Raw genomic sequence first — 23,588 nt, 5'->3', positions numbered from 1 at the left:
TTTCTCCCTCTCTCCCTCTCTTCCTCTCTTTGATACGCATATATACACACACACACACACACACACACACACACACACACACAAATGCGCGCAGGAACATGGGTTTTAGAAGGTAGATACCAGATTTCGCGTGAGCAAGGCATTCTCGATTTCCTTGTCAAATCCGATCAATATCGCAGCTACTTCCTGATTTATGGGAATAGCCTCCCACGGTAAAACACAATAACCAACATGTCTATGAAGAACAGGACGGAACCCGTTTATTCTAACAGACAGTACTCTCGATTCCGGACGATTTAGGAATGGGAATAGCTGGGGCTCCTGTTCTGAAAAATTTTGTTTGTTCTCCTCGCGACTTTTGGAAAAATACAGAATTCCATTAGCGGAATATACGTAGACACGTGCGCGCTCGCGCATGCATACGCGTCCACATTTCGACGAATATCGATTCAAAGAGAAAGAGTATATAGATAAACCTCCTCTCTTATTTTACCTTCTCAAATTTCGCGGTGGCTCGGCTATGATAGAGACCACCTCCCCGCCCGCGTATCGAAAAACTTCACGGTAATTCAATATCTGTTCAAATTCAATTCTGCGAGGCCGTAATTCGGGAAAATCGGTATCCTCCTCGCCGGCGGTTTCAGAGGGTTGTAATCCAGGATGGGCAGCATCGCCGCTGCGTGGACGTGCGTCACGCTCGATCGTCGGGCTCTTCCGCGCTCTCCTTCGGTTCTCCTCTGTCGTGAGCGTAGAGACGAGAATACCGCCACCGCCAGATAATAAACCAGCTCGACGGCGCTGAGCAGCGAGCCGCCCAGGAACAAGCCGATTATGCCGCCGAAAGACACTGCGAGGAAGTATATGCAAATCGCTTTAGGGCTTCGAGTTATTAATATGATGATCGTGGCAAAACATTTGGTGATATTGGGACACGGATGACGTTTAAGCGAAATCGAAGCGGGTTGTTTCTAAGCGGTGATTTACGTGTTGGCTTTAATTTCCGCGACGCGATGTTAAGCTAGGCAAAATTTTACACACGTAAAACGTATAACATTAGACATCTTTCGTGTAACTTTTACACACACACACACACCCACATGCAGTTTTATACATCTTTCGTGGCTAGACACTTTACTTTCTTACGATAAGATCACGAATAATATCCAAGATAGTCGTTTGCGACGTAAACATTTTGAGCAAGAGGCATGAGGGCACCATGAATTCGTAACTTAGTATCTCGCGGGACTCATTATACACGGGAAAACCGCCGCGGAGCGGCTAATAGAGATAGGGAAATAATTAAGGTGCCGCAAATTAAAGTTCCTCGCAAATCTCCGAAAGCGAATTTGAATAAAGTGACATTTTACGAACGTTTTTTCCGCTTCCGCTTCTCTCGTCTCGTCTCTATAAATTTCTCAAACCCGACGTGGTAATTATAATTAATGATACTATTTTTTTCGGAATAAAATCTTAAGCTAATTAGAAATATGAGATCTGATATTTCTCTTAAACTAAGGATGTTAGATAAAGAACTAGCTTTAGAGTTTATTTATTTATCGTTTTTCATACTACGAGGGGCTTTCAGACGAAAATATAAAATATGTAATAGGCGCGTATATTTTGTAAAAAATGCAGAGAACTCACCGAGGAGATCCATTTGTGTGAAAACTATGTCCGTTTTGTAACGAAAACTAGTTTGCCCTATGAAATGCACGTCCAGCATAATGTCATTCATGTTATGTAGCGGCACGTTAGAAAACTGGGTACTGTAGACGTAGTAGTCGCATTCCGGTAAGCAGTTGCAAATCATGCTTGGAATGCCGTGCGGGTACTCGCCGCCAAAGTGAACGATGTAGTCGTTGAACACATCTTGCGTCGCCATCCAGCCGTTTCGCAAAAGCAAGTTACATTCATATCCGGCTAATTATATTTAAAATACATTCGCGAGTCAAGTAAATGAAATTCCCATAGATAAGGAATCTCGCTCACCGTTGTAATCGATCAGGCAGATGAAATCCTCGATGGTGCAGTCGCGGAAGTGGGCGGCTGAAACACACGCGTGAAACAAAAAAAACCGTTAACGAAGTCGTCGTCGCGTTGTCTCCGCTGAAAGATATCGTACTTGCGGGAAACAGAAAGGACGGGTTGCAGCGGCAATACTTGGCGACCCAGTAACGTTTGCAGAGCGATAGGCAGGTCTCCTGCTTGTACATGCCGGCCTCGTCGTATTGGCACGGTTGCTTGTCCTTGTCCAGCTCGAGGACTCGCTGAGTGGCATGGCCGGAAACGCATTCCAAGGACACGCTGACCAGCGAGCCCGACGGTATCATGGTGCCGCTGTTGGGCCAGACCCGGGGCTCGTTTATTATCACCAAGACGCCATCAATCTCCTCTATATAACAATTGGGTATTAAGGTTAATGATATATCTGCGGAGATACAATTTTTTAACTTTTCACGCTGAAAATCCTCTCTTTCGTCGATCCGGTTCTGACGTAGATCCGGTCAGAGCGGCTTAGAACCCCGGTATAGCGCGGACGGGACCGTGAAGTTCTTTGAAGGCGACATTTCAATAACTGCCGCGCGCAATACGGCGCCGATATATCGATTTTGCAGTTTACGATAAATCCCTTTCCATTTCGCATCGGGTAATAAAAGGAGCGACATTACGGCAGAATGGAAGTCGCGTCCTATTCAAAATACATCCTCGAGCGGTCGGCGGCTTTCGCGAGGATATTAAAATCATATTTGCGAGACTCCCGCGCGCGGCGCGGTTTGCATAACGGTGGATTAGTAACGACGTGTCGTTGATGTATACTTCGTCATTTAACGGATAACAGAAATAGCATTAGTTATTAATCCGTCATACGGTTTACCCGAGTTTACATTTTGTTTGCCATTATACGGTTCCTCTCTTCTCCCTCGGCCCCCGAGTTTGGATTTACGCTAAATGTTTATTCAAATAATGCGTTTATGTTCCTTTGTCCAAATATTGCAACAACAAACAATGCAATGACGATCTAAATTGAAATTGTACACACAAGTTGCCTAAAAATGCTAATACAGGATTATATATTAAAAGAAATCAGAAATATATTAATCAGAAATGTACTTGCGAAAATGAAAGCCTAGACTCCTTGAAGGGGATGCAAAGATAATGATATTACTGATAGAATAATAAATCTACAATCCTATCAATCCCGTAGTATATCGGAATGCAGTCATTGTTTTATATTATTGACAAAATATTACATTGGAAGAATTTTTACTTTCGGACCGAGGCGACTTTGCTGAGAAGCTGTTCAATTTCGAATTGATCAAGCTCTGAATTTTTCAAAATAATACGGCAATAACCAGCAGCGCGACTAGAAAATCAACACTTGGTCACCGCACGCGATTTCTAGATTCTCAATACAATTTATTCAAGATAATTATATTTTTTTGTGAAATGAGTATATTAGAGCGAAGCATCTTTTTGCTTCATCGCTGGGTGCGCGATAACATCGATTCTTCGTAGATCGTTACGCCTCGCCACGTAGAATATTACATACCAGCATTGCCCTTACCGGAATTTGGTGGCTTCGATATGTTTCCCAGATGAATCGTAACCTTGACGCCGCTCCAATCGCCGTAGCCCGACGCTCTTCGTGGCCGCGATTCCGTGAGATTCGCCGGTGCTGTCTGCGCCACTTCAGAATTGAACGAGTAACAGAAACCGTATTCGGTCTTCTGCACCTCGAAGATCTCGCAGCAATTGCGATTGGCGTTGCGCCACCAGCAGGCGGACAGCAATTGGTCGCAGCGTGGCATTACCTCGTGCAGCACTTGAGTGATGTTGATACCTGTCCGATAATGATTATTCTTCAGCTCCAGCGAGAGAAACGCACACATGCATTTAAAATGCTCGAGATAAGATCTCGATTTAAACAAGTTGATGAAATGCTATGTGTGGTCTGGGTACAAGGATGAAGGGATTGTATTAGTCATTATGTAGAGAAATATGAGGTGATATGACCAAAGATTGGTTTACGGAGTTAGATAGAAATAAGAGAGAAAAATTAGAAAGATAATGGAATGATGAATTGGATAGCGTTAAAGGGAATGTGTTAAAGAAATTGTGGAAAAAGAAAAAGAGACTAGAGAGTAAGGAAGAATAGATGATAGTAAGTACGATGATTGGTATGGACATGGATGGTATGAGTGGATCAAGTAATTTTTGTAAACCAAGTCCGCTTCTTGGCAATAAGCTGAAGTAAATAAAGATTGATTGATTTATATATAAACAATGTTATCGAAATTTGCGCATTAACTACCGATATCTCACAAGACATCGGTGTGTCTTGTCTCTGGTAGGTATTGAAGATGGAATCAGAAACGTCCAAGATCGTTATAATATATTTACGCTCGCGTTGGAAAAAGTTTAGGAGGATATAAGATGTCCTACCCGCGAGACTACGAACATTCTGCTTCTTCAGAAAATCCAGCTCGTCGAAATCCCCGAAGCTCATCACGGAAAGCTTGCCCAGTATTTTCCGAAAAGTTTCGACACTTGCCTCGTCGGTAACGTTAGAGAAAATCCTCGGCTCGAGCTCGAGGGCGCGACTCCAGTCGACACGGTCATTTGGACAAAGGGTCACGCTCGGGAAGGGTAGATTCGACGTCTCGTAATGCATCGATTCGATGCCGATCGACGTCGGCGCGGCCTAAATAAATTTACGCGTCGATACTTTAAAGTCTGATATAAATCGTTCTCTATGTACCATCGACCTTTAACATAACTTTTAATATCCGCCGAAAACAGAAACGAACAATGGGCCAAATGTTTGGCAGATTAATAGATTGTATATACGACTGCATCAAAATTAACGCCTTTCTTCTCATACACACGATTTACCTGGAATCTGTGCGCCAACGAGTAAATCACGTTGCTGGCGATTGTGGAAGATATTACAAACACGACGAACCACAGGAATCGCCCGATTACGTGTAATTCGGGATCGACGACGTATCGAAGACCGTGAAGACTCGTATGCGTGCAAAAGTAATTCAACCCTTGTAAGATCATGTTGAAGTATTTGCCTCGGTCTTTGTTTCCACGGAGCCTGATTCTTGCGATCCCATTTCTCGAGACTTTCATCAATTTCCTTAATTTCTTTTTGCCAGATTTCATGTCTGATACAAATCCAAAGGATTTAATAGAAACTAAGATCCTAAAACTCGAAAATTCAATTCCTCGAGGGATTCCCTAAGGGATCTGAGAGATAAATAAATCAGTAAATTGAGAGGCTAGAAAATAGAAATTAAACGAAACAATTTCTTTGCTCACTTTCATTTGGATGGAATCTATGGCACTTAACACCGGCAAGATAAATACATCCTTATGGTCACTCCTAGCGGTCAAAAGCGGACTGAAGCACCCTTTTGAAGGCGTCCTCGAACGGAGGGCGAAAGGAGGTCGGGCTTATTCCTCATTTTTTATCGGTATCAGCATTGGATCGTGCAAATAAAATCCCAATCAATTACAGGTGAGGTAGGTGGTATAAGGGAGGCGATGGGAGGTGGGAAAGGGCCGAAGAGGTGGCGCGTGTTTGAACGCGCGCGCCCCCGATGTGATCAGGATAATTCGGTTAGCGTGATTGTTGCGCAAACAATGCCGACACGAGCGGGAGAGGGCCGCTTCAATGTCCGCGAATAATGAAGAAGCCTCCGGGGGTCGCGATCGCCGGTTTTGATTGCATCCCTCTAGTATAATTCGGACGAGAGAAATCAGGATTCGTTGATTCGTTCGCGGCGATGTCACGTCGACGAAAACTATCGACGTTTCGGCGAATCCAATGACGGTCTTTCCAGTTTTGGCAGAAATTCTCTGCGAATTCGATTTCAGAGGCGCGCGACACTCGTCCAGAGATGAACTCGCATCAATTCCCATATGGTTCTTTTAATCCCCTGTAAGTTAAAATGACTTTTTTTTTCAAACGAACAATACTCTATCAGATCGGATTAATTGTATAAACGTATAAATATATTAGAAATTGTCATTTATTATTTTTGCTTAAAACTTTTTTGTTATATGTACCCACATTTTTAAAATTTTGACTTCGTATATTCTTCAATGTGTGTGTCATAGATTTATTTAATAATAAATTCTTGTAATTATCTCGAAAATAATATCGAGCTTTCAACTCGGGCAAATTTGACAAATTTGTGCTGCTCAAGATGCTACTATTTTAAAACATTATTCGAGGAATTGAATACTCGGGGAAATGCGTGATGGCAATTTCTCGTTCGAACCCGATGATGCAATCGACGCCACACTGTTGGCGCTTCGCTCTTGCTGTGCTTCATTATCCCGGGGATGAAACCGATGAAACCGAGGTTCTATTAACTACGTGGGTGCAATCGCTCTAATATTAGTTTCGCTTAAACATCACAGGTTTTCATTCCTCGCGCGCGCACACCCCACGTATGTACATGTGAGCCCCCGTGCCTAGCTTACGAGCGAATCGATTATATCGCTAGAATGATAATTTGTATCTCGATGATCTTTGCGCAAAATATTGTGTTAGCAGTTACGATCCACTATAAAAGATAAAGGATAATAATTGAGGGATATTTGAAAGATTCGCGATTTATTTAATCAATTTGAAATAACATTTTTCATTTAAAATTCTTAGTAAACCGTTTCATTTAAATATCCGTTTTACCGCACAAGTTTTATCGTACTATAATTTCTATCTGAAATTTTTATGCCTTGTTCCTTTTGCGCTGTACAGTTAGAAATACGTGGTGGATGTGTCTGTGCCGAGTGACACATTTATATGAACATGTGAAAGCACACAACTGTCTTTTGAAATCTCTCACCTGGAATTCACCGACCCGCTGCACGCATGTTCGCGTAAATTGTGCAACGATGGAGCTGAAAATTCACGCGTAATCGAGGCGGCAACTCGCGAAAGAGCTGCGACAGCACATGGCAGTGCATCCCACACAGTTTTTCTCCCTATCTCACCTTGTCTTTTAACTCTTTCCTGCTTTTTTATTCTCTCTTCTCATTTTCTCTCTCTCTCTCTCCCCTGATATTTAACTGGCTCTTTCCATTAATTTATTCATTGTGTGATATCGAGTATTTTAGCTTCGACTGAAACTTGGAAGCCGTTGGAAGCCGCTTGAATGTACCTATTATCTTTATCGGTTTTATGTTTATTCTGTTTAGCTATATCTGCTTTAACGATGATTGTTTTTCAGCGTAATAAATAGTTCGCTCTTTGTTTCTCATTCTCCACGGTTTTGCCAGAAATGACTATTTTCGGTCGGAGTTATAAATTTCTGGTTCAAATTATTTTCATTTCTCTGACCAAGTTTTTCACCATCGCCTGAGGGCGAAAGTTACCATGTTGATTGTATATGTCATAATGCTGCTGTATATTAGCTTCAATGTCGAACCAACGTTTACTCCACAAATAAACCACTCTAATATTCCGAGGCTACACTGCCATTCGAGTCATTTCCGAGATAACAATTTCTTAAAACTTTTCCTTCATATGTACATACATATGTGTGTATGTTTGCGTATACACATTTATGTTTCTTTATGTAATATCTATTCGTGAAAGAGTTAAAACAAATTTCCTGAAATTTCCTTTTTGCTAAACAATATATTTAAAACGAGATAACAAATGTTCTTACCTTAATATCCTTTACATAATTAACTTTCTTAACGACAATTGTTTGTTAATGCTAAATTATTCAGTATGTTTCTCGTTATGTGTAGTACACGGCTTAGGTATACCACCTTCCACTCACATAAATTATGAATATCGTCGACAAAATTCGCCCGTGTTTACGGTGCTATCTATCGGGGCACAGACCGGTTCTCAGAACTTCGAGAAACAATATCGTGTATTCAAAATTGTTTTATACAAAATATCCAAGAAACACTGTTATTTTTTTTCTACCAAGAATTTTTAAGCAAGAACACAAGTTCTTATCTTTCATCAAGACGTCATTAACTTATATAAGTTTGCTGTGAATACATCGATTTCGAATTGATCATCGAATTACCGGATGAAAAGAGTGACGTTAATTTATAGGGATGTCCATTCTATGCGTGAGTCAGCGTGAGAGTTGTGTACATTTGAACGTCATTATATTTCAATATGCGACAATGATCGATGATGGGCAAGTCAATGAGTACACCGATCATTTTAACAGTTATCTATCATCTGTTTGTCGCAATTTACTATGTCGATAAAAGTAACATACATAAATCGTCCGTAATCGTTTTTATCATTTTCATCAATTTGCCCTGCCGATTCGAACTCGTAACTTTAACAAAGTTTTACACTCCGTTGTGATATATTATTCAATACTTCGTAGCTACTTTCTCTCTCTCTCTCTCTCTCTTTCGTAATATTAGATTATACTATATTGTTACACATTTATTTTACTACATCTTTTTAAGTGACATTACAGAAGAAAGATTCAAGGAGCCACATTTGCGAGCAAATGTAGAATTGAATTAATGAACAACTCCATCTAAAATAATCTTAATTATTTAATTATTATTAGTATTCATGACGTAATAATGGATGTGATTTTTTCATGAGTCACGTGGAAAATGTAGTATAAATTATATCAAAAATATATATTTTTATAACATTTTGTTTTAACGCTGAAGCATAACGATTATAATATTTATTGTTATGACGATTTATTATTATATTAATTATATATTTTTTTTTATTAATAAGATTACAATTAATTAATAAAATTGCAATGCATACTGTAAAAAATTTTATTTTATTTAAATATTTTTAATTGTATTATCGACATACGTACATATATAAAATAACAATGTTTGTAACAATGCTTATATTGGCTATACCCAATATTTTCGTCATATTTAAAAAATTTTTATATTGATATTTTTATTTTTATTACAAACATAATAAATAAACAATTTGTATAAAAGCAACTGCATTCGTACATTTTTTTTTTTAATAATTTTAAATATACGTTGAAATAATAATAAATGTACGTGAAAATATTATAATTATTACAATAATATAATAAATACGATAATTCTTTTGTAAGATACATAAAACATACGTGATACTTTTAAATAAAACTATCTTAATTTTCGTCACAACGTCAGAGAATAACAAAAATATTATAATAATCTTTACTACAATATTTTCTTCATAGTATGTATGATAAATCTCCATTAAGAAAACTGAATATTAATTTGATGCATTTAAACTAGCCGACTTCTGTTTATCAGTAAAATAACTGAATTAAAAGGAATGAATTTTAATACATACATTTAGTACATTTAGTACATACTACAATATTCTAAATATTATGCATCGTGGAAAATATTTTTTGGATTATTTGTATTTTAAATAATTCAAGGAATTTCAAGAAGTTTTATCAGTAATCACGATAATGCTTTTAGTATTAAAAAATTAAGTATTTTAATAACCGAATAATAAATAATTAAATATAGAACAGAGTTGAATAGAACATAAATTAGAAAATATTACGAGAAGCAAAAATGATTACAGACAGAAAGTAAATCAGTTTATTACAATGTAATTTTTGTTACATTTTTAAAATTTCATTCTCAATATTTACTCAAACGCTGTAATTCGTGTAGAAATATCGTTTGCATGATTTGCGACTTGTGGACTGCAGGCGAAAACACAATGTTGGTTTCCGCGAGTGCATGTACTTTCGTAAATACGGAGCCATAATTAACGCAGCACTGTAAGTATGTTAATGAGGTGTCGGCTTACGCGGAGAGAGAAAAAATTTGATTCTAGCTGGAGCGGATAGGACGAAAAAAAGAAAAAAAGAGGGCAACAATTATGCGCAACTTGTTTAAGAATTAATTGATAATTATACGCATTTAATGCTATACATCCCGAGTTGGGCAATTTATACGTTTCTTATTCAAGAAGAATTTAAAATAAACATGTTTTTCAACACGAACAGATAATAAATAGTGCAAGCATATTATATTGCACGAATAAGCATTTTATTATAGTAACTTATACTTAACATCTCTTATTACAAACTTCGTCTGCAGTATACTTTTCGGCTACACTCGAAAATTAACCCCCTCTATTATTTAACGGTCGATAAATTCTGCCCGCTTATAGTAGGGTAGCTTTCAATCTGCGTTACTTCGTCTTTACGAAGCTTACAGAGATCCCGGGGAACTTCGGCGTAAAAGAGAGGCGAGAAGTTCGATAATGAAATTACTGGTTTCGCAGCGCTGCTCAGAACTCGCCATGGAAATGTGAAACCTTCGACGTGCCGTTCCACTCGGAAATTTCTTGCCGGCCCGGCCGCGCGCAAGGGTGGAGAAGAACGTTATTCACAGTACTCGTATCCACGTAAAGTGCGTTACGCACGACGCTTGGAAACTTTGCGTTCGTGAGAAATGCTTTCCCTTTGCCGAAAGTTCTGAAAAGCGGTTGGAAAAGGAGAATCTCGCGAGAGTCGAGCAACGATGATCGCATTTAGCAGCTGTTTCCCGTTAATCCTTTTAAACATCGCTAACGTATTATATATCAATAAACATATAGAGTTTAGGACGAGTTAGGTAAACGAATATTAGAAGCATCTTTAGAAAACAAGTAATTTTATATTTTTTTATAATATCTCGTATTCTTTCTCTGTGTGAAACTTTTATCTAACTTTGAATATATCTTTATCGTTTTTACATCCTTGTTCCTGATCTTTCAACAATCAATGCGTCAGATTCTCGTACATCAAACAAACACTGCGACGTTTAAAATTCTCTTTCGTGAGCGACACTTTACAGTAGAGATAACAATTTTATGTCTTTGACAATTAAGCTAAAAAAAAATAGGGCTGAAAAGGGCTGCGTTTAAGTGCGAAGCACAAACTATTAAACGCCGATGCAAAAGTTAACCGGCAGTTAACGTCCGATCTCGTTTTTCTTTCTTCTTTCTTTGAAGGAGAAGAGGGGGAGGGATCCGGAGGAAATGGGTGCAAGGAGATACCCGCGGAGATCAGTGACAGCAGACAGTTTCCAATTGTGTTGTATTCCGCTTCCTTTATGTTTGCTGAAGTGAACTTTGGGGCCACCGTAACTTCGGCAATAAAATTACGGTCTATCGACGTTCTCTTCGGAGGCCGCGATGGTAACGTCCTCCATCTCTCGTCGACCCCTTCCCGCCCGTCCCGCCCGTCCCGCTTCCCTACGATCGTAACCTCATCCTCTTGGAGACGAATTATCCTCTTTTCTCGATTATGGCACAAATCCTTCTTTCGCCGCTCGATCCTGAGATACATATATAGGCTGTCCGCGAAGGGATGTAAAAAGACGATAATTTTGAGGGGATACCTTTTTCTTAAGATTCTTCTAGCATTCAGAGGAGGATACGGAGGAGAGAACGTATCTATTCGTGTCCGCCTCATGATCCTTGCATCTCGGCCCTGGCCATTCGAGCGCCACGGCCGCCACGTAATCTTCATAGATATATTTCTCCCTCTCCATTCGTATACGACGGGGAAAAGTATCGCGCGATTCCGTGCTTTTTCTCGCGCGCGCGCGGGGCAAAGCGGAGACTTTTCGGTGGTGGAATTCAGCGCACTCGGGGACACTCGCTTCTTCAGCTGGAAAGCCCGCTTACCAGTCGTCGAGCGCGAACAAAGTTTCGAGGCCGGGTCAAACTCGGCGAAGAGATCTTTAGGAATCTGCGAGTTTTGTTCTACGGCTGCAGATTTAAGTGGAAGAAACCCTATCCCTGCACCGCCCCCCTCCCCCCTCCCCGTCCCTGCATCACTCCCCGACTCCACTCTGAAGAATCCCCTCTGCCGCGAGCTCCCTTCCGGGAGAAGCACCGAAAGCTCAAGTATCCTTTTTATCGCGGAGATAATATCGATTCTCTTCCTGACCTAACAACTTCAAAGACAATTCTGAATTAACGAATTATTGTAAGTTGAGTGTGGCAGAGGGGAGGGAAAACGAGAAAGAGAGAGAGATAGAAAATTTTTTCCCGACAATGAGACATTGATTTTGAGCTAATGAACGTTAAACTTTTGCTTCATCGAGCCGAAATTGCCCATTTCCCTGTAAAGTTGAACAGAAAATATATATCAGGATAATTTTGAGGTAAAATCGGAGTTCCATTGTTTTATACGATAATACAGACAAAATCCCAGAGATAGCATCGGCAGTGAGATTTTTCCCTCGACATGCCCGACATTGAAGGGATTAAATTCCAGTTGTTGTTTACCGTCGAGACACACAGTGTTTTTTATACTCCGCAGTTTTTCAAGAAGTTTTACGCTGGCTGTTGCAGCTTTAAACAGCGTTAATCCTCTCCCGCCCGTGGAAAAAGGTTCTAATGTTTTAGTTACGAGTCCTCGGAGGGGAAATTCCTCACCTGTATACCCGGGACTGGTTTCCCCCGTCGGCTGTTACCCGTGCGAAAACGCCGCTTACAACGGGCGCTTAAATTTCACCCCCGACGATTACGATGAAGTCCTCGAGATCCAGAATAATAAGCACGCGATTCGTCCCAAGTGGGTTAAATCTCTTGCCCGCGAGGTGATTTCCGTAAGGCGGGATTAACGATGCTTTATCTCGGTTAATTAGAATCTGGGATCTCTCATCTTTGCGCGGAATAGAAATGCGTTGTCGCGTACGACGTCTCGCTCCGTCAATGCTCTCCAATTTGATCCTTTGGAGAAATCGACTCGTAACAGTGTCTTGCGCAGACAGGATATTATTCCTCTCTGAATAGCATTGCGGTATTATCTATTTGAATAGCGAAGGTATATTAGCATATATACAGTATTATTTAAATAAAAATGGAACATTATCATCTCGTTCTGTGAATATTTTATGTATATAAGCGTATATCGCATTAGACTAAACGTTTGACATTTATATATCGATGAGTGGTTCTTTTAACTATATAAATTATTTAATTCGGGAAAATTTATACGCGATTGTTAAATCTTTATAAATACTTTGATTAGACTAAAAAATCTTATATCATTGCTTTCAACTTTTCCATCTGTCTAGAAGTTAGATGAGATGCCAGTTTTTTGAAATTGAAAATAACGCAAGCGTCGCCGAATCGAGCCCGTGAAATGCAACGCAAAGTGCAAGCGTAATTCTTAATTACAAAGAACAGAATACATTCAATCTAAAATTATTTTATAACAATTCAAGACTGATCTTGTTTGTACATTGTTATATACAAGTTGCTAACGTATACTTAGAAGTATATTGCGTTCAGTCAGAAATAAAACTCGGCAAATAGCATATTATGTTTCTCGCCTTACCGTGGAACACCGATCAGTTTCAATGAACTAATCAGTATCTATATACTGATCAAGATATTATCCAACTTCGCAACGATAAACAGAGATAGACATTGCTCATATATTTTTCATCTTACAAGCGAGAGAGTTAGCTCTCTCTTTCTCTCTCTCTTTCTACCGACAATAAATTCTCAGACACTTTAACTAATGCAGCCGGAGCGGCACATTGGTCCAAACATCATCCAACGTCCGGCAGTAAATCACACCTTACGAAGTCAGGCGTCTTCGACGATGGTACGGGTAAGTAGCATAAGTTTTCCGACCTTTTTACATGCTCACGCGTAACGACTTACGGCTTTGCGCGAAAGTTTCGCGCGGGAGAGAAAAATTCTCGCGGCGGCTTATCCTTCGAAGTCACCGTAATCCAACGGGACGTTTCAACCCTCGATTACTATGGTTAAGTTCGGGTAAAGTACCCGAGTGTTATGACGGGGCTCTGTTTTATCCTGATAAATAGATATCGTTATATATGTATATACTTTATACTTCTATACAGGATGTGTCTCAAGGAAGGAAATAAATATACAAATGTCCCGGAAACATGATGGTTCCGTGAAAAACATTTCCAGTAAAATTGTATAATTTCGAGGAAAATATTCTGTGATCAAGTACGTTCTTTTTTTTAAATAGGGGCGATTTACCTCATCGTTTTTCATATAAAGATTTGAAGATACGGTTATCAGAAAATAAGTGGAGATATTTCATATTTTATTCTGTATGTTCTGAAATATCTCGTAAAACATACATTTTTCGATAATATTTAATATTTAATATTTTTATATACGGTATGACAAAAAGAATCGAGAGATTGATAACTTTATTTTTTCATGCACACACCAATGTAATAACAATAAGCAAACTTTTTCTTTACATGCAGCTAGTATTTTTTTACATTGATCAATTCTTTTAATATTATATTCTATATATTTTACAAAATATAAGACGACCGAAAAATAAATGAGATATTTTCTGTATCGGGATAAAATATGAAAGTATCTCGTCAGATATTTGGGACGCTCTTTATACGCGGTTACGAAATTCCTACTTTGACTTCCCTTCTCTTTAAACGGTTCATCCTCTGAATCATTCTGTGAGATGTCAAGAGTGAGCGGTGCATTTAATCGCGGTAGCAAAGGTCTTTATACGGATGGTAAGGAGAGCAGCTGCCTATAGGTGACGAAATGAATCTCGCAACAGCTCCTGCGAATCGATTCCAGGCAGATTAATCAGTCAGTAGTTAGCACGGCGGCGGAGCCCTGACGTATAACTCCTTACACGTCCCTTCGCCACATCCATTATCGTTCGCGCTGTAACCTGTAACGTGTAAGGTAAGGCTTTGGATTTCGCCGAGGGCCCGGCAACATCTCGCCCGCAATTTCCTGCATTATCGCGCCGCGATGCGACGCGTTGTGTCGTTGCCACGTATAAAACGGATACGGGAAATTACAACTATATTATACGGCGTTACAACGTGCCGCAAGCTCCCGTAAATCGCGCCGTTAGTAGGACGTTACTGGATCTGCTGCAATTCAACTTCCGTACATACGATATTATCCCGTGTACAAACACTTGCTAATTTTCTCCTAGATATATACGTCGCAATGCTCTTTTTATTCTAAATACTAATGTAGCTTTTAGATGTGAATTTGTAGGTATCATATAATAAATATATCGTACTCTCTAAAAGCCGAAGAGTTCATGGAATATATCACATTAAAACGAGTGAAATGTAATTTTATGAGATTTAGAGAGTATGTAATATATTTCTCAATTAAGATACAAGGCTTTCCTAAAATTTTTCAAGAGCCATCCTAGGAGCATATATACATCTGGTGAATAAAACTATTACGTTTTATTGCGCGATAGTTATTCACAGGCGTGCACGCTAAAAGGAGCAATGAGGATCCCCGACGGGTTAATAAAAGCCGCGCCACTTCGTTACGTCATCGCTTCCCGATCCCCACAGGGAATATTTTGTTCGGCAGCTGTTTCCAGCTCGTTAGCGATTTTCCTGTCAACAAACGCGCCGAAACGCAATTTCGAAAAGCCGATCCTTCAATCGCGTATCGAATGGCCGACGTGTAACACCGTTCTAAAAAACGCGCTTTTAAAATTACACTCTTTACGCCCCGGCCCGCGCGCACGATCAGCCGGCCCGCGCGCCTAAAATTGCGCTGTAGCCTGCAGTTTTCCGAAACGCGCGCCGCGCGACACAAAGGGCCAAAGCAGGCTTAGAACACGATCCGCCATTCAAACATTGAGTTACACGATACACCCTTTGGTACTATACGGAACTACTTATCTGATACTCCCTCGCTATCCCCCTAGTTCCTTCCATGCATTCTATCCGCCGACTATGGCTCGCCCGCAACATTTTCCCGGGGTTTTCCCGATGGGAAAACGAGACGCCGAGTCAGACCGAGGGATCGAGGGGGGGAAATTATTCAGGGATCAAAGTGAATTTCTCCAGGATCACAGCCTCGGCAATGGAAACGCATAATCCCGTACGTGCGTGTCCGTGCGCGTGTCTATGATCGCGTACTGTAAATCCACGGCCGAAATCGGCGCGGCGCCCGCTGCATTCGGCCGATTGCGAACGTGTGTGACCCCTGTCGCATACGCGAATCACAATTTGCATTGATCATATGGCGCGGTCGTGGACGGTGTTTGAACTTAATAAGAATTTTAATTGAATTAAATAAACCGACCGATTGAGAATCATGCCGGCATATTCTCTCTCCCATTCTCGCTCCGTCTCCCTTCACATATTTGCAATCCGCTATTGCTGTCGCGACTGTTATCGGGTTACAGAGCTTTCCGCGAAATACCGCTAATCTCCACCGCCCGTTCCCGATGATAGTCCACTTCGAAATAATCCTCAGGCTGGTCGGTGTTTTTTTAATTAATTGGCTAATTGAAAGTCCGATATCGCGACGATAAATTTTGCCCGGATTTCATTTGGTTTTCTTCGCATTTTTTACGAAAATCAAAATTTTTTGTCGAAATAATTTTATCGGATCAATAATTTCATGCGTGAATAATACACAAGGGGTAAAGCCTTTTTATTGTCATTCATCATCAATTTTACGCGAGGAAATTTATATCTCATAAATTTCCTTTTTTCACCGTTGGAAAATTTGTGTTAATTATGCAAATATAACATAAATCACATGTCCTAAACGGTCCATTCAAATTTTTGTGTTAATTTAACATAATATGGATGTGTTAAATGATAACACCGATACTATGTTAAAATATTTCAACAGAAAGGAAATGTAATTCTGATCGTAATTTGAGGTTAATTATGTGTACAATTAACATAACTTTTATGTAGAAGTTAAGATCAACACTCTTTTTCTGTAAATTTTTATTCCCACTTTTGTCATAGAATAAAATCAACATTCTTTTTCTGTAAATTTTAACACATTTAATAAATACATTCAAATTGTGTTACTTTAATATATTTTTTAAATTATTTTAATAATTATTTTACATTTTAAATTTGTTAAGTTTAATTAACACAGCAGGCATATATGTTAAATCTACACATGTATATTTTGATTATTTTACATAAAAATTTTAACAAGAACCTTTTTTAACAAAACTACAAAAATTTTCCAACAGTGTACTAAACATTTTGTTCGCCGTTAAAATGCTCCACGTGTAATGGTCTAATAATTAGCCTATAATCCCCGTTATCGAACGTATGACTCGTGTGCATTTTGTTCGGGAGAGACGGTGCATGGTAATTAATAGGCGCTCGCTGGTTTAGCGGGATGCGTACGCGGAAAGTTCGCTGATGTTACGGTAAGCCGAATTAAACTATGTATATTATCTCATAGATACGGCAAAGCGTTTTGCGGTATAACTGGCCGACGAAACAAGTTTTTCATCTCTCGTGCATTGCGTTTTCTTTTCGCGTCGTTAAAGCGACTCTCGCGCGATCGCGGACATCTAATATTTTCTCAAAAAAGAATAGAGATAGATGTTTTGTTTATTTTTAATTACTGCAATTTACAATGGAAATTACAATTGCAGTTTGAAATATGAAGGGTTAAAAATACCCGTAATACCCCGCCAGACATTTAGCTATTTCACTCCCCGTTTCGCGTGCAAATGTAATTTTCATATTAAGCAGATATATTCCCTTACACTAATAAGATGGCCGTATTTAGCGTTAAAACGCGGGGCGAGAATACGAACTAAAGACTCGTCGATCGGGTAAATTAATTTAATTAAACTCACGCCGTAATATTTATGGATGTGCTCGCGGAACCAAAACGACGTGTCGCACGACGAGAGAATTGCCAGATAAACGCACGAGAAGTTCTACGATGCTCCGAGCTCCGAGGCCGTGACAGCGATAAATTTCGCGCGATCGCGCGCGCGCACGCGAACGCAAATACCGGGTTCGCTCCGGAATGAAACTACTCCCGGCAGGCCACTTAACGGCAGTCCGTCGCGTCCAATTTCCGAACGAAATCATCTTGCGGCGATAAAAAAAAAAGAATAGCGAAAGGGGTTAGGAATGGGGGAGAGAGGTGCCGAAAGAGAGAGGCGAAGAAGAATCGCGGGCGAACGATATAAAGACAATTCCGCGAAATTAGATCGCATCACTCCATCGCATTCTTTCGGTTTTTACCGGACGTCGAGTACGTTCTCAATTAAAAAAAAAAAAAAGTTTCAAATTTAATGTAATGAGACAAGAACATAATAGACCAATGTTTAGAGGAAGTTTGGGTATTTTGAGACACACGGGCAATGTGAACCATTACGATATTTAGATAATTAAGCGTTACAACTTAGTGGACAGCAGTGTAATTACTAGCTGCTGGCATTCTAACTTAACGTACAAAGCGGCAGCGCAGCACAACGTGTCATAAAGTTATAATAATTGAAATTGAAGATATGGGGTGTACGCTTACTGCGTAAGGTTAATATATTAACTTAATTTTGCAGTCAATTTATTTCATAGATTCTTATTCTTGTATAGATTCGCTTTTTGTTGTATATGTAAAACTATAGATAGAACTTTAGTGTAGTTTATTTAGCAAGAATCATACATGTACATTTCTATTGTGTATAATAATAAAAAGGTGAAAATAATAGCAATATCGGATAATTTTGAGATAGTTTGTATAGCACTTTTTATAAGTATTGCATTTTATATTTTATTGTTTCTTTCTTTCAGGAGTAATAATATTACGACGAGTATACATTATAAGTACACATATATTATTATGAGTAAAAGTTTTAAACATGTTACATATATTTGTTATATTTGTTACAAAAAAACACAAAAAAATTAGAGTTTATAATAAATTAGAATATAATAAATATATAATCTGATAATTAATTATTATATACTATTTCATTATTAATATGCCTTAAAATGCGAGAAAAATTATTTTTTGCAAAATTAATAAAGTGTTCCACATTGCCCAACATGGTCCAAATTACTTATGAAAAATCTACCTTCAAAAAATTTGTTATAACAATAAACTCACTATAAATAAACGAAATTTGTTAGGAACACGTTGTAACAAACATTTGGCATTACAACTGAGCGAAAACAAAGTTCAGTTATCTTTAACAGTTTTTAAGTTATCTTAAAAAAGGTGGTTCAAAATTGCTCTAAACGTTTTTTTAATATTCAGGCAGTTCTAAAAGAGATTCTAGGGATAAGGTTACACTAAAGGCCAATTACGGTGAGCGGCATAAAAGTACTTGCAAGCATAATTAACAAATGTTTAGCTACAGTTTAAGGAAGCTTTATGGGATTAAAAATCCACGCGGCACGCTTACTACGCTGGCCGAGTTATTAATGAACATAATTAATGAGAGGCGAGGATGCGTGCGTTGGAGTATAATTATGGCGATATCAGTTTAACGGCGATACAATTATGATGAATATCCGCACCTAATTTACGAATTCAAGCCGGATAAGTTAAATAACCGCGTTTTCGTTGGGCAAACTCGTGCGCGCGCCCACGCTCGACCTTATTTTTGACTAGCTTGATACCCGCGTGCTTCGCTACGGTATGTAACTATTTTAAATAAAAAGTTGGAGATATTGAGGAATCCGTGTAAATACATTTTACCCCTTTTTACCCCCTTAGAAATCGAATTTCTAAAAATCCCTTCTTAGTAGGTGCTTATTATACATCATGGAAGAAATATACTCCCCGAATTTCATGTTTCTAAGTTTAGGGGTTCGGGGGCTGGGCGTTGATGAGTCAGTCAGTAAGTCAGGACATTTGTTTTTATATCTAGATAGAAAGATTTAGTCACGTTTTTGCGTAAAAAAAGATACGGTATCGTAAAACGTAGCTAAAGTGAAATAAATATTAGATCCCTCGAATCCCAATATTCACAGCTTGTAACGAAAATAAAATATTATTTTAGGACGTTATTTTAACGTTAACAGGACGAGTAAGAAAGCACCGGAATGCTTTTGTTCTCGGCGGATTAATTCGTTTCTGATTAATTCTTGTACGAGCCGCGAAATTCACTTAAACGGCACTCGCAAAACCCTGATCTGATAGATTCCCCGCGTTTTCCCCGAAGAGGAGAGAGCTGCCTGATAAATCGCGCGATCGTGATTCGATCAGGCTGCGAAACGGCCGGCGTAAACCGCGGATAGATCGGTTTCAGAGAGAGAGAGACGCGGTTTTACGACCGCGCGGCGCAACGTCCCTGGAATTGGGTATATTTACCAGCAAGCAATATGTTTATTGGCCGTGAAAGCCAGCGACTGCCGAGATAAAAGTCGCCGATGCGTTCGGGTGAGCGCAGTGGTTTACACGGCGATAAAACCGACAGAGAGAACGAGAGAAGGGGAGGGGGGCGATAAAACGAGCCTTTACGAAACTCGCGAAGCGTACCTACGCCGCCGCGCTCGCTCGCCGAAGATAATCGCGCCCGACACTCGCGCGAGGAATACACTTCGCGAAGTGTTTTCTTGATAGCGCTATAGGTGATCGCCATTGCCGACTAGAAATTGATGATGCCGTACAGTGCGCCTCGTAAACACGGCAATTTCTCGCGCCTGCATGGAATATAAGGGTGCACGAAATGACATCCTTGTAAAGCTCGTTCTAACGAAAAGGGGGAAAAAAAGGGGGACATTACCGAAAGAACATCAGCCGAGAGAAATATTAGCGAGATTAACATAATATTTCTTCTACCCCGCCGAGAGCGGCGCAGCGTGGAATATTTAATCAGCGTTTTTTATTGGAATGGAGCGAAAATAAAGAAATATGTCCTCCCCCGCGTAATGCGAATATTCACGGGGTTAAGGGCTCGTGGCGCCCTGAAAACAGCGCGTCGTTGGCTTCTTTGTTCGGAGATGTTCTCGCCTCGCATCCGCCGCCGCGCCGGCCGCGAGATAAAGCCGCGGTATTTTAATTTCAAATGAAGGACCGTTGTCGCCGTCTCTCCCGTAGTTCGCCAACATCAACGGTGTCGTTGTCGCCGCCGCGCTGGATTCAACTTCCGACGGCGCTCAATTTGCGCGAGAGTTCGCTGTTAATTCTCGCTAACAGACGTGATCCCGATTATCCGCGTTTTCTCGAGAAAGGCACAGGAAGAGCGATAAATCGCCCTACGAAAAATTGGATAACGACGATGCGCGTTGATTCGAAGGCAGGAAGATGAGGAGGGAGGAAAGAGGAAGGATTACAATGAGAAGGATTCTGTCGAGAGTAAACTAAACTAAATACTAAGATCTCCGCAGGGGAGACGCCGCGAGCGCGGTCATAACTGGCTATTAAATTCTCAAAGGGAATGGCGCGCGGCCGATTTTATCTCAACACCGGAAAACTTTATGACTCCGCGAATCTGATTGTGAGTAAAATGATATAGCTCAATACAGCCGTTCGTGCGTCTGTCTCGGGCAATCGGAAATTGTTCCGCCGATCACATCTCGTCTCTCTCTCTCTCTCTCTTTCTCTCTCTCTCGTGACAGCCGGTTATCCGCGTTGTCGCGAAAAGAATGATGTTCTCTCCTTTTTTCCCCGTCGTCGCTACATACGGGCGAGTTGTTTCACTTCCGACGGAGAAGCCTCTCTTGCTCTCCTTCCGCGCGGGAGAAATCGAGAGAAAGAGCCTCGGTGAGACGAGACGGAATGTATCTTTGCAGTTAATGAACGTCACCGAGCACGAACGAGCTCGAATTCAAGAGAATAAATGGAAAGCAAACAAAGTGACGTGTCGGCACGGGTATACGTTGTCGGTGGGCCAAAGAAATATATTGCCGTTACAGGGAGAATTTGCATCGGTAGATGCCGACGAATAAAAACGAATCCAGAAACTCTGAAAACTGTCGCTGAGCAAACCGTTTTTATTTCCCCCCAAAAAATTAAACATCCCTTTGAAAATAGTTGAACGATTCGCAATCGAAACAAAGTGCGCGAATTGCGGCAAGATCAAATTCTTTAATTCGTCTTTAATTACGAAATACAATGAAACGATCCTATGTATAATGCCGATTCTGCCGAAAGAAAAGGAAACTAATATCACTAGTTTACTATATTTCCAATTGTTTTTTTTACCCTGAATATACCAACCAAAAAATTCCTACATCTCTAGAAATACCTCTATTGCAATTTCAAGGTTTTGCAATAAATAGTAAGTGCTAAAATTTCAGGAAAAAGGAGTAGCAGTATAAAAGTTAAAGAGTACAACATTTTATGTTTTCAATAACTTAATTTATAATTCAAAAGAGATATTAAAAATGTTTTATATGTATATTTTGCTCTTGTAAAAGCTATTGAGTCTGTTTCTCTTACAATTAGAAGAGACCAGCCATAATCACTCATTATGTTTTCTTCCTATCTTGATCACGAGCCTCCATGGTTCTATTTATAGTCATGATCCTTCATTTGTATTGATAATATGGTCAAGATGTTTTAAATATATGTATTTCAATTTACTTTAATATTACTTATTTTATTCCTTTTAACAAAAAAATTAAATAAGGAGTGGATATTTTTTATACCTTGGCCATATCTCTAGAAGAACAGATATGATTGAAAAACTAATGATCGAAGGCAAGGTTGAAGGCAAACGACCAAGAGCCAGATCACCCACTCGTTGGGTTGACCCAACTAGGGAGTTTCTAAACGCTGAGCTATACGATACCATTCAACTAGCACAGGAAAAAGCAAGCTGGAAAACCACCGTCGACTCCATATGATGAAAATTTCTATGGTGCCACCAAGCCCTCTCGAGGATAAATGGACAGAGGAGGAGGATATTTTTTCCTTCGAATATACACTTGTGTAGATATATGTCCTTAAATATTTATAGCATTTATAAATTGAACAAAAACAAAATAAAGGTTTGTAAAGTAATGTAAACTGGTTTATAAACCGCGGATCTCCAACAAGAACTCAGCACAGAATTCGCGCACGACCTGTCGAAGTTTGCGTCAACGACAGCGAAAGTAAAAAACGAGCGGGCGCAAACTGGCTCGCCGCAAGTTTCGAGAATTTCATTTGCCACAACCATTCGAGATCTCGTTCCGTCCGTGTCGGTGGATCTCCCTCCCGGCGAACAAAGAAATTATTTCGCACCGCTTTGGACGCGTTGCCCCGTACAAACGAGTTATTCCGCGAAGCCGAGCCCAAGTTTTCCGTGCGAAGAATCGCGTGCGCGCGCGATAGAGAGAAGAGTGAACGCCGTTTCAGCGGATAAACTTGGCGGAAAAGCTCGAACGAGAAAGCGAGAGAGAGAAAGAGAGAATAAATTAGGCCAGTGACAACGCAAGTTGTCGACGATGTCTCGAAAGCGAGGCGGAAATTCCGCAAAACGTCGAGACTCGAAGGCAGACAATAACGAGCTTCATTTCCCAAGCAGAAGTGTTCGTCTTATTTCCGCCCGCGCCGCCGCGGACGAGAAACCTCTTCATCGCGCGGAAGATCATCCTTGATGAAGAGCGAGAGCCGGAAAATCTGCTCCCAACCGATCGCATCGGGAAAGCACGAGCGATGACGCGCATATTTTTAGCGCGAATTAAACGCGCTTTTAGGGGCCGGTAACGGTTGAGGAACGATCGTTCTCCGTCGGTGCGCGGAGGGAAGATTACTCGCGGCTGATTGAGACGAGAAAGATGTGCCGGGATCGAGGGGGCAAAGGTGACGGGCGCTTCTTTTTGCCAGCTAAACGTCTCTTTAACAACGTTTTAAGCGTTTTAAAACGGTCGAGATATATATCTCTCTCTCT

General features: G+C 40.1%; 1 protein-coding gene across 1 annotated transcript; it reads right to left on the bottom strand.

The window, feature by feature from the left end:
• Window positions 1-69: 69 nt before the first annotated feature.
• Window positions 70-14,010, bottom strand: LOC112467538 (pickpocket protein 19-like). The gene is given in 9 exon segments (XM_025036219.1): window positions 70-847; window positions 1,990-2,046; window positions 2,123-2,392; window positions 3,566-3,841; window positions 4,444-4,702; window positions 8,380-8,394; window positions 11,034-11,151; window positions 11,153-11,227; window positions 14,006-14,010. Coding segments are annotated over 9 exon segments (1,353 nt in total). The 3' UTR covers window positions 70-569.
• Between the last annotated feature and the right edge of the window lie 9,578 nt (window positions 14,011-23,588).

Source organism: Temnothorax curvispinosus, unplaced genomic scaffold, assembly GCF_003070985.1.
Source record: "Temnothorax curvispinosus isolate PA1 unplaced genomic scaffold, ASM307098v1 QBEX01017496.1, whole genome shotgun sequence".
NCBI classification, from domain to species: Eukaryota; Metazoa; Arthropoda; class Insecta; order Hymenoptera; family Formicidae; genus Temnothorax; species Temnothorax curvispinosus.
This window is presented reverse-complemented; position numbering and strand designations above follow the sequence as displayed.